Here is a 12807-nt window from a genome sequence, read left to right on the forward strand (position 1 = left end):
TAGATAAATACAGCGTTGTAAGGCATAGCAAGGCAAGCGTTTGTCATGCAGGAAATTGCTTGGCTGGTGAATGGGGCAAAAATTGCATCATTACGGAATAGAATAGATTGGATGGACCAGCCAGTCATCTATTATCCTTTGTGTCATATAACACAAACAGTTGTGTGTATCTCAAATTTTAATAGATGCAACTGATGTGAAAGAGAAGCTGCCTTTACAGTTGTCTACTGCTTTATTTTTTTAAAAAGCCTACCTTTTGGAACATGATTCTTTTCTCCCCACTCCCACTCTATTCCAGTCCTGTGTAGACCTATCTTGGGATTTTACTTAAAAAGAATCTGCAATAAGTTTTCTGCCACTCACTTTTTAGGGTCCTTGCACCATTTTGACTCCATAGTTGATGCTGCTGACGGTGGCTGGGGTAGTACGAATGGAAGCAATCCAGCAGGTTCCTTCTGTTTATTTTTCTTATTCTATTAAAGCTGTTCACCCCCATATCTTTGCACTCATTACCAAGGAAATAATTTAGTAACAGGCCGAAATTAAATGAAAGTGAAGTGTCAAATGTCAAATTATTTTCATTTACTAACCTGCTTCATCCTTGTGCTTAGTTGTAATCATATTTATAATGAAATTGTAATGTTATTTACTGAAGTCTGAAACTATTCTTGTAAAGTTGTAAGAAATTGATTGGAGAGGATGCAAAATTTAAAATTACCAAATCAATTTCTTGCAAAAGTGACAAAAAATATTTGAGCTAAGCAGACTGGTGACTTAACCATATTAAATAAATGGGAAGGTAAGCATTTTTCAATTGCAGCTTCATAATTAAAAATAATTGTTTTATTTTGCCTCAGGTAATAAACATGTTGATGCAAAGAAGGCAGCTGATTTTATATCTCTGAAAACTGAGGAGTCCATTAAAGCTGATGAACCAGAAGTAAAAAGGAGAAGGCTTGAGAGGTACTTGGGATTTTGTTTAAATTGCCTCTGTTAATCGCACCTTCCCTTGGGACAGTAACTACTCGTAGCGTTTGTTGTTTTTGATCAGAAGTAAGCTTTTGATGGTATATCCACAGCACTGCTAAGAACACTTTTTTTAGCCTCCATAACATCGTCATGCCCTGCCATGACTCACTTCATCACTTGCTGAAACCCTCATAGAATCTTTTTGTTACTTGTAATTGAACAAAAAAAATTACAGATCCATTTTCCATGTTCCAAGACAAAATGAGATGCAAAGAATTCTGAAGACTTGAGGTATATTTATTTTAAAGGTACAAGGGAAAATTGTTTTTAAAAAATGCAAATAGAATAATATGATCTATAAACCTTGAGATATTACACTCTTTTGAGGAAATAAATGAGAGGAAGAGGAGAAGAAACATAATTTTTGTTGTGTAATTCAGAAGTCAGCATAAAATGTTCCATTTGGATTCATGACAAGATTGCATTTCAGTAGACAGTGCTTCAGAATTGCTAGACCATAGAAAATGTCATACAGGTGCATTGCATATGAGCAAGGACCAGCTCCAGCTCTTGAGGGCGGGAGTAGGGCAAGGTAAATTTATTAAACAATCCTGGGAATAGTTTGTATTTCATTGAAATTGTGCTTTGTTTCTTAAAGAGGAATTGTTTATCTTGACATTCAAGGCTCAATTTCTCATGAATGCCTTTGTTCCAATGTTTTGTACAACACAGTGATGTGAGTCAGTTGCATGTTCTTTATATGTTGCACCCAGAGCCTTGCAGTTGGCCTTCCCTGGGGAGATAGAGTAATTTAGATTAACTTGTTTCAATACCTTTCACTCCAGCTGCTAATTTTGAGCATTAACATCGTAGAATTAAAACCAGTCTGTGTGATGCTCCCTGTGAAGCAAGACTGAAAGCTTCTGATAATTGTTTGTTTACTATTGGTTTAATTAATAGCATCCTAAAATTGTAAGGCTTTAAATTAGCAACATTGAGCTTTACAAATTAAGCTTTATAACAATGACCTTTTTCTTGTTATTGATGATGTAAGAGAAATAAGATAATTAAGATGTATGTCTTGAAGAAAATTATGTCATCACCAGACCGCTTTGGTGTTTTATAATTCAGTTTAAGTACAACGTTTGTTGATGGCTTCCCATCATCCCTTACATTTTTGATAAAATCTACCATGTATGCTTGCATTTAAGTCAATTACTGTCTTAAAGGAGGAGGGGGAGGCTGAAGGTTGGTGAAAGTTGTGGGGTTTTGGACCTGGAGAGTTGAAAGCACGTCCGCTTTTGGTGGGGAGAAGGGACCATTGTTGCTGGCTGCTTTGGCACAGAGTTTTAATTGGAAATCACTGTGGATCACATTATCCTGGATCTGGCACAGGCACCCACCACCACTAATTCTTTCCAGATATGGAAGACTAATTGAGCTGATCCTCTGTACCAAAGAATGGTCCTGCATTGTGGAATGGCGATGCGAGACAACTGAGCCTTGGTCATGGATTCTGAAGCCATGCCTGCAGAAGGTCCTGAGGGGAAAATAAATTAAATATACCATAAAACTAAAATTAATTAAAACATAAAGATTAAGTAAAATAACTAAACCACTTCCCTGCACTTCTTACCTAGGGTCAATAATCCCATTCAAATTAATGGGGCTAGGCTTTTTATCTCAGCCATCCCTGCTGTAAGAGGATCCCTGCTGTGCAGAGAACATCTGGCTCCTTTCTTTAGTATGTCTGTACTCCAGTTTATTTATGATTTCCATGTTTCAACAGTGGGCAACTGATAGACAGCTGGCAGTTCACTTTAAAACTGCTGGATAAAGTACAATCTGGCCTAAGATGGGTTATCTCTGGCTTCAAAACCGTAGAGCAGCACTAGAAGAGATTTGCCTATTAATTATTGCAGTACAGAAATAATCAATATTGCCTCTAAGATGTTTACAAGTATAGTTGGATCTGTTATTGACATTAAGGCTGGAAATCATAAAGGACTGTAAGACCTATTTCTTCTCTTCCTCTCACTTATTTCCTCAAACAGGATGTATATTTCAAGCTTTATAAATCATATTATTCTATTTGAATTCTTAAAAACAATTTCCCATTGCACCTTTAAAAAGAATTGTACCTCAATTCTTCAGAATTCTTTGTATCTCATTTTGTCTTGGGACATGGAGAATGGGTTTGTAATTTTCTGGCCTATCTAGTTGCAACAAGGAAATAAAATGTGGTTAATCCTATGTATTTGGTGACACTGATCGAGGAAGAATGTCGTCTTAGTCACTAGAAGGATAGCATTCAAGACTTTGTCAAGCCCTGAGTATAAAGCATGGATAAACAGTAATGAAATAAATCAGGTTGTGAAAATTTTACCAGGAAATCATCTTGTTACCTTGTTTACAGTTATCTTGAGGGTTTTATTTTCAGTTCTTTTATCTGGAGAGGTGCTGTTATTCTCTCTGCACTGCCTATTTCAGTTAAGACTTGACAGTTAAAAATTCTGTGGACCACATAATTCAAATAAAGCGGGTTGTTTGAAAATCTTTTCGATAGTTTCAGATTTTTTTCCATGGAACCCTATGCCATTTATGTCTTTTTACTTTCTTTAACTCACTATTAAAATTTAACAAAGTCATTTTCTTCTTTCTATAGCAAAAATGATGATGTAACTGAACAGTCTAATTCTGGGGAGCCGAACACATCCAAGAGTACAATGAAGGAAGATGAGTTAAAGAAAGGTACTTCAGAGATGTGTGGTAAGTGTGAAAGAAGCTTTGCTTTAATTGCCAGAGGCCAACACATCAACTACGTTTAATGCCCAGCTGTAACATATTAGTTAAAGTGATGTGGAAGACTGCCTACCACCACCCCATATTACATTGCACGTCCCACCCCCCCACCAGCCCACAGACCTCCCAATCCTCTCAATTTACCCTCAACATCAAGAGCAACGTTGTAAGAGTTGTATTGCTCCTTCCCATCCAAACAGATGAGCTTGTTAGTGTCTTCAAGGTACATTACTACAGCTTGGTGACAACATGAATGCTACAACTGGAAATGGCTGCAATTTATTAAGGCCAACAAAGCAACAAGAGGTTGTTAATCTGCAAATTTTGATTGATTAAATGAATACTGACTGGTTAATCTTTTGTACTTGTGATAATAGTTGAGGGAGAACTTTGGGCAAGTCACTGAGTGAATAGCATTCAAGATGTATGTCACGTGAGCTTTGAGTAAATACTTTGGGATTAACTGTAATTGAATAAATCGAGTTGTTGAAATTAGCCCAGAAAATTAGTTACTCTCTTTGAGGTTTTTTTTGTAGTTCTCTTACCCGGATGAGAAGCTGCTGTTCTCTGCATTGTCTAATTCAGTTAAGAGAACGTGACAACTTAAAATCTTTCCAACAGCTTTACAATTTTTTTCATAATTAGAAACTTTTTTTTCATATAAAGCTACATCATTTTATATCCTATGGTCTCTTCTAGATCTATCCTAGTAGTGGCAGCTAGATTCAAGTATGACTGTCATTGTTGCTTGTAAGAATAGTTCATTTTCAAAAAAAAACTTTATTTGCAGAAACTGATGAATGTGAAGAGAGTGGAATTGATCAGAATTTGGAGCACAATACAGCTAACACAGAAGTAAGAATAAATTTTTCACTGCATGTACCTTGCATTATGCCTTTTGTCAAGTGGAGGAAGCCATGATGGTTTAATGTAAGTCAGATATCCCCATTAAAAGTGGGTATCTTTTGATGGTTCTCTGTGTCGTAAATGACCCTGGCAGGTCTTGCCCTGTATTAAATAGCTTAATGAGCATGGATTGACAAAAACCTAGCATGATTAATTCTTTATGGAATCTGGCTAATGTGCAAAGATCACTTATCAATAATACTAAGGTTCCTGAATTTTTTTTATTGCTTTGCAGGCAGAAATAAGGAAAATGCAGAGTTTTATATTGAGAAGCCAAGATGAATAACTAATGCTAATTATGTAGGACACCACCAGTTTAGAAAAATATAGCAGAGAAGACTTAGTAATTCTGTTAATTGTGATGACAAGTTTAGATTGCAGAAGCCTGCAGATTTGCACTGAGAGCTGCTGAAGGTGATAAGGAATTCTAGTTTTGAGGTCATAGGATCATAGTCATACAGGCCATTAGGCCCACCAAGTTAATGCTGACCATCCAATGCCCTATACATTAATCCTTCACTAATCTAATTTTGTTTTATTCTGTCCATATTCCCATCAACTCCCTTGGGTTCCTTCAATCACCCACACACTAGGAGCACCACTATCCTATCCTAACGAAGGTTCTTAGAAAGAATGAAGTTAGAGTGGAGGGAAGCAGAGTTTGTCAAATCAGAAATCTCTACTGTTGACTAGAGAAGAAGCACTGATGGTAGTTTTAGGGTGGGGGGGGGATCTTTATTCCAAGCAAGTCCCACTTACTGCTATAAAGCAGTAACAACACAATGATCCACAAGGAAAATGTTAAAGAGAATTTATCTAATAAGGTTATCCAGGTGGCATTGATTGAACTTCAGGCTAAACTTGGTGAAATTTCAGGTGTTTTTTTGTGAATTGTTTTAGCTTTTCTATATTTTGGCTGAGGAAATTAGAGTAAAAGAAATGGGACTGTTTTGGTTTTGTGGAACATCCTGATTCATGAGTATACCCTTGGATATGAGGAACTGCTTGCTTGGTTTTCTGTTTTACATTTTGAACTTCGGATTTAATCACCCTTGGCCAATTCAGTAACAACACATAAATGGGTAATGAGCTTATGACTCTTCCTTCTTTGTCTGTGATCTTGTGATATCCTGGAGGTGTGATGCTGTTGAGATGGCACCTTCAATGTTTAAAAGCACTAATAAGCAAATGATGCTATGATTGTTTGACCTGTATTTGCCACTTCATCGTGTCAGTTAATAAAGCAAGTATTGTGCTCTTGCTGATTCTCCTTCCTCTCCTTCTCTCCCTGCTCAATTTTGTCTTGACTCCCACTGAATGAAAAGGTTTACAGTGAAAACAAAATTAAATGTGTATCTTACAGATGCTGAGTACGATGAGTACACTGAAAGTAACGATCCAACAGAGCAGTGAAAGTCGGGCAATCAGCACATCTGCACCTGATTCTGGATCTAAGGGCAATGAGGACTCTATTGAGGAGCTGGATTCTATACCGACCAAGTTCATCTGTTACATCTGTAATGTCAACTGCTATAATCAAAAGGTAAAGCTTGTACAATTGAATGAACACTGGTAGGGAGGATCTTTGATCATTTGTATAATGTTCCCCTTAAGGTAACTATACACCTGAAAAACTACAACAAGCAGATCGTTTGTACTGTATCAAACTACCTAACAGCTGCCATATTATGATGTTTGGATATATTGGTGGGCTAAGTCTGACTCTTATTGATATCTCCCTGTGATCAACCTATGGGAGATCCACACGTAAAAAACTTCACAGGATGAACTCCCATCAACATTCTCCTTGTTGGTCACTGCCCCCTTTTCTCAGTAGTAAATTGGGACTTACTTGGAGTAAAGATTTCCCAAAAACTATCATCAATGCTTCTTCACTATATAATAGTGGAGATGCTTTTTTCTAACCAATGAGTAAAACATTGAACAGGTTCTTGCTATAGCGGTTATATGATGGGAGCAGAAATGTCTTTTCCAAAGAGATGTAAATATTGTCTTTGGTTTCATTGAATGTCTGAAATCATGAAGTTGGGAGTTTGCACAAGGAATTTTGACACAAGGTGAAAGATGTGTTCTTGTCCAAAGTGTTACTGGAGTTGTGGAAAAGTACTAAATAGAATATAATAGAAACTACAACACGAAAGGAAACATTGGCAATCATACATATACAGGTCGTCCCCATGGCAGGATTCCATTCCTGTGAACTGTTCGTAAATCGGCCACGAACCAATTTCCTAGGTGGCAGAAGATGCCTGCAGCAGATGGCAAATCCATACCGCCGGTCTGCCAAATGCTCATTCGTATGTATGGGCTGTACGTAAGTCAGGCGTTCGTAAGCTGGGGAGGACCTGGACTGGTTTTTGAAAGTGCTGTTTGTATTTTTTTTCTTGTGCCTTATTTATTTTCAAATACTTGTTTCCCTTTTTTTAAAAGCTAAACTTGAAATTTTGTTTCTTCTAGGCAATTCCATGTGTACGTTTTCAAAACAAAGTCTAATTTTTCCCCCTATATTCATGTGATCTTGTGCCCTGTTACCATTTTTACAGTGAATATCTCAAGATTTTGAGCATCTTTTTATCAGATGTAATCTTAACCTTTTTTCCTAGTGAAAAGTGTCCCAGTATTTTTTGCCTCTGCAACTAAGGTTTTGCATTCCTGATTTTAATAAACCTTTGCTGTATTTCATGACATAAATTCTCACAGCATCCTATTAAAACTAAAGTATGGTGTACAGCTGGAAATGATTTAACTGAATGAGGAATCTATAAGGGAAGACAGATTTATGCCTGTAAATTAGCCATTTTTGGTGCAGTCAGTTGCACTGGCAAGGCTGTGCAGTAGATACAGATGCACCAACCCAACTGAAGAGGGCCATCTGCTTGCAACAATTGTGCAGAAAGATAAAGTCATTCAGAGAAATTCACTCTGTATGTGGTATTGGATGGGTGGTGCATTTCTGGGTGATCAAGGAGGATTGATGGCTGAGGTACTGTTTGAGCCATGCCCCTTTGTTTACAGTTGCCTCGGGGATCAGCAGCACATCTTATTTTGATGAAGTACCCTGGTGCCCCTTGCCTCCCCAAAGTGTATGCATGGTAGAACTGTAATACTTGCACTTCAGCTGAGAGCAGAATTGCTTCCCTGGGAAAGGGATGAAGGGGAATAGGGTGAATTTTCTGATATTGCATGGAGGTTTGAAAGCAAGAGCTAAATTGTTAAGTGCTTTATCCATTGTCACCTGAGTTTTTGCAACAGTTTATAGCACAAGTGCATGCAGCTCATAATTTACAGCTCTTATAGTAATTTAGAATGTAATGAAAAGTGTGGAATGCTCTGGCTGCAAAGACTTCTGTCAACTTTATTCTAACCAGTTCGAGAAAAGCACTGGACAGGTTCTCACAATATCTGATGGAAGCAAAAATATACTCTAAAACAAATATACATCTTGTCTTTGAAGAAAAACTGATTATTTTGTTGCTTGGATTTTTGCATATTTGGTAAAATATTGTTAATGTCACAATTTACTTTTTCCTTCCAAAGAACTTTCAGAAACATATGACAGGGACACGCCATCATCAGCGACTCTTGGAGATTCAGCAGATGAGTAATGCTTGTCTGGCCACACTAATTCCACAGCCAGGCTCAATGGGAAGAGGCAGAGAGAGGTGGGTGCATTTACTGGAGATTGAAAATTTGGAATGCTCTGAAATGCATGGAATTAAAATCTCTAAAAGTAGTATTACATATAATTTTCAGCATAGATTAGTCAGCCTAATTGTTCAATGCTGGTTTTATGCTCCAAAGCCTCTTTCTACCCTTCTTTGTCTTTCGCAGGTATAATCTTCACTTCTTTCTCTATCTTGTTTTTATCTAAGTAAATGTGGTAGTTGCATCCAAACATTCCACTGGAGCAATTTCTAGAATATTATATGAGGTAAAAATCTGAGGATAGGTTACCTCAGCCAGTTTTAAATAACTATTTCTTGCTTTACAGTGACAAAAAAAGACCTAGATGGTGCAGCACCTGTCAGGCCCACTTCAGAGGCAATGTCATTGAACACCGCAGGACACAGAGACACAAGGTAGACAAAATCTTTTCACAGACATTGCTTGTGTTGTACTACTACTAGAAGAGTGCCTCAAAGAAAAACGCTAGTTTTCCTTTTGAATAGTGATATTTTCTCTGAAGCTTTGAACTAACTTTCAGATATAGACTAACCATGTGCATTCGTAGCATGTTATGTTTTTTTTGAAACATTGTTGTTTTGCTTTGTGCAACTATTTTTCTATATCCAAAACTAACAAAATGTTATCAGCTTTTTAAACCAAGAACATTTTTTGGTGCAAAATCTATGAAATTTTGTAGAGTGTTTAAACATTGCTTTGGGCTTGCAATAAAAAGTGGGAATGGACAGGTTTCTTATACACACTCATGATGCATAGACATTCTTTCTTGTGGTAAGCACATTAGAGCCCTCATGCAAAATGTGCCAGTTGAAAAAATTCAGGTATAATTTGACTCTCTATTTGTCTACCAGCACACATCAGTGGTGCACATGGTAGAGCTCCTGCCTTAACAGTTCCAGTGACCCAGATTCAATCCTGACTTCCGATGCTGTCTGTGAAATTTGAACATTCTCCCTGTGACTACGTGGGTTTCCCCCAGGTGCACCAGTTTCCTCCCACATCCCAAAGCTGTGCTGCTTGGTAGGTCAATTGGCCACTGTAAATTATCCCTAGTGTGTGGATGAGTGGTAGAATCTAGGTGTGAGAATTGATGATGATGTTAGAACAATGGGTTACTCTGTGAGCGGGCATAGATTCAGTTTACCAAAACAGCCTCCTCCTATGTCATAAGGGAAATATGGTTTGTGTACCTGAAGCTTGCATCTTTATATCCTGGTTATATGTCAGCTATTCAGTTTTTTAAACCGTATAGGTTCACAATTCCTATTTTCTTCCTTTAGGCTTGCTGTATCTTTCCTCCCTTTTTTTAAAAAAAAATCTTAAACATTGAAATTAAATCTGTTACTTTGGATCCTTTAATTATTCTGGTCTTCAGGTTTGCTATAAATTCTGCAACTAGAATCCGAAAACAGGTTCTTTGGTGCCATTTAGTCCACCAGTCACAACAAACAGTAGAATTTTGCCAACAGTAAATGTTATCTTTTTGTGAGTTTTCTTATAATGTAATCTCAACAGTGACAAAGCAGCCTACAAGGAGGGTAAGATTATTGTATGATTGTAAAGATCCTTACCTTCAGATGCCAAACAGATAAGCCATGTTACTGCATTTTATAAAGCAGACAAACTTCATACAACCATGGGATTGTGTTCAGTTTAGCATAAAGCCTAACCATTTGAAATAGGCAGAGGCCCTTAGCAGCTTACACCAATCAACAATTATTTCAGTTTCCATATATTACCTTTATAATATAGTAAAACATCCTATGGTCCTACATTTGTATAAACTAGGTCAAAAGTGAAGGTTTACCGGGCATTCCATCAGAGAAGCAAGAAGTGGTGAGGTTTAGAAAGGGAATTTCAAAGTTTGAGGTCGGGTCAGCTAAAACCACAGCAACCAATAGTTAACTGTTAACGATTTGTATTAACATTATTGAATTGTTTTACAATGTCTAAAGTGCTTAATTTATTTTGGGCAGAACCAGTTGTGCTCATGAAGTTGCAAGAGCATACATAAGTAAATAACACCCTTATTTTTGATTATTTAGCTGTTTTGTATGAAGTCCCACAATTAAGTTGTGTGAGGTCACATTTTTTTTTTACCCAGTACTGATTTGTAGTTTAACCAAGGTCAGTTGTATTGCTTGCAGCTTTCATTTTTTCAAGATGATCTGCAATGTTCTGATTGGTGTAATGGCCCTCACATTAGTCTGTGTAATGTGGCAAATTGTGTTGCAAGAATGTGCCTGCTATTAAGTGCAGGGATTTCTGTATTGCAGAATAATTTAGTTTTTTGTTAATGTACTTTATTCTGGAGTAATCCTACAGTAGGTACAATAACATAATGTTTGAGTTACTGACTAATATCCAGAGGCTTGGATGAATGATTTGATCCTAAAATGGTAGCTGGGGAACTTAAACCAAAATAATGAAATAAATCTGGAATAAAAGCAATGACATTATTACTATGAAACTTTGGAATTGTTGCAAAATTTGAATTAATACAGCAGTAGCCTTCAGGAAAGGAAATATGCCATGTTTACCTGATCTGGCCCATAAGTGCCTCCAGTCCCCAGGCAACATTGCTGACTTTTAACTGCTTTCTGAAATGGCTTAGTAAACCAATCTGTTCAAAGGACAGTTTGTGTGGCCAATAGATATTGCTCTTGCCAGCAACATCCGTATCAGAATAAATAAATGCAAGACTAATTGGACCGTACTATAATTTACAATTTATTCAAATGATCATGGAGTACACTTCTGGGATTGTCTGTTGCTTGAACCTCCCACTCATTTCAGAGAAAATGTTTTCCTGCTGTTCCCATAGGATATTTAATGTTTTTAAAAAATTCATTGCCAGCAGTTGCTTCTATTCACTGAAGAATGTGAAGTTGTTTGACTATAAGGAGTTTACGTCTAATTGCCAGGTGTATTGCAGTTGAGATTTGAGCAGAAATGTGCTTTATTAGGTACACTGATTAGGTGGTGCCAAGTGAGATAATTAACCTTTTATTATTAAACATCTGGGAGTGGAAAGGTAATTTTCAGGCTTCACAATAAGTAAAATGAAAACAGAAAATGCTGGAAATACTCAGGTCAGGCAGCATTTGTTCAGTGAGACAGAGTTAATGTTAATTGTAGTGGAATTCATCTCTGAGATAGAGAACTCTAAAGATCTTCAGTCCTTTGTATAAAGAAGTTAATCGACCTCTGTTTTAAGTAACTATCCCTTATCCTGGCATATTGCCCCTAATTTCTAAACTATTAAGAGAAAACAGTCTTTCAGCAGTTACCCTGTCAGTACCTTTGAGAATGTTGTTGGATTAAATGAGGTCCCCTCTTATTATTTGGCCCTTTCACATCCTTTCTGTCTTCCTCACATCTTGTATTATCAGCAAACTTGGTCCTTCATCTAAGTTATTAAAATGCATTGTATATAATTGAACCTCAGCATTGAGTTACAGCTTGCTCACCTGAAAATGACCTAGTTTCCCCAAACTTTTTTGTTATCAACCCTGTTGTGCTAATTTGCATTTATATTAGAGATGCACAATTGACTACAGACAGCCCACCCAGCGTTATGGAGGGGTTTCGTTCCATAACACGAATCCCATATTATAGATGGAGATGCTTTCCTATGGGATGTTTTTCTTTCAACAGTAATGATAGTATCACAGCTGCTGCCTCATGGCAAGGAGGCCACTTAAGAGATTGCCTAGTCAGTTTCCAAAGCAAATCTCTTAAGTGGCCAGCAGTTGCATTTGGAAACACAAGTAACTGCAGATGCTATAACCTGGACTAAAAAACAAACTGAAGGCTGAAAGGTGATAGGTAGAGACAGATAAGGAAAGAAGGGGGGAGAAAAGGGCAGGGGGAGGTGGAGGAGGATAACAGTTCTTCTGTCTCCACTTACTACCTCCCAGCCAGTTTGAATGGAGACGTACACTTCTAAATGCATATTAGATATAGATGAGGTAGTTTAAAGATATAACTCACAACAAATAACAGTGGTCATTTAGGTTTACAGCTTGCACTTAAACTTGCTGGCCCTGTTTCAGACATCTTGGGGGTTAATAATATGGAAAACTCTTGAAAGGGAAGGGGGGGACCAATATGCAAAAACACCACTGCACTATCTGCGCATGCATCAAGAAATGAGAGGTAAAAAAATTAAAATAGACAAAATTTGTTGTTCCTTGTTTCTTAGTCTGGATACTGAAGGTAAGAGCAGGGAGGTTATGCTCCAACATTACAAAACATTGGTCAGACTTCAGCTGAAGTACTGTGTGCAGTTCTAGTCAGGACGCTATACGAAAGATGTGACAGCTGGAGAGGATGCAGAGGACATTCAACAGGATGTTGCCTGGCATGTAGCATTTCAGTTATGAAAAGAGACTGGACAGGCTCGGTCTGTTTTCCCTGGAGCAG

The 12807-nt window shown here is 37.4% G+C and overlaps 1 protein-coding gene across 3 annotated transcripts in view; it reads left to right on the forward strand.

Annotated features, from left to right (window-relative positions):
- LOC127581991 (cip1-interacting zinc finger protein-like) overlaps nucleotides 1-12807 on the forward strand; it is a 45380-nt gene that overhangs the window by 14690 nt on the left and 17883 nt on the right. For all 3 annotated transcript variants that reach the window (XM_052036873.1, XM_052036875.1, XM_052036876.1), the window contains exons 5-10: nucleotides 858-963; nucleotides 3635-3738; nucleotides 4562-4626; nucleotides 6041-6220; nucleotides 8236-8360; nucleotides 8690-8777. In XM_052036873.1, the coding sequence (XP_051892833.1) occupies nucleotides 858-963; nucleotides 3635-3738; nucleotides 4562-4626; nucleotides 6041-6220; nucleotides 8236-8360; nucleotides 8690-8777 (668 nt within the window). The remainder of the gene's footprint in view (nucleotides 1-857; nucleotides 964-3634; nucleotides 3739-4561; nucleotides 4627-6040; nucleotides 6221-8235; nucleotides 8361-8689; nucleotides 8778-12807) is intronic.

The sequence above is a fragment of the Pristis pectinata genome, chromosome 23, assembly GCF_009764475.1.
Source record: "Pristis pectinata isolate sPriPec2 chromosome 23, sPriPec2.1.pri, whole genome shotgun sequence".
Classification (NCBI taxonomy): domain Eukaryota; kingdom Metazoa; phylum Chordata; class Chondrichthyes; order Rhinopristiformes; family Pristidae; genus Pristis; species Pristis pectinata.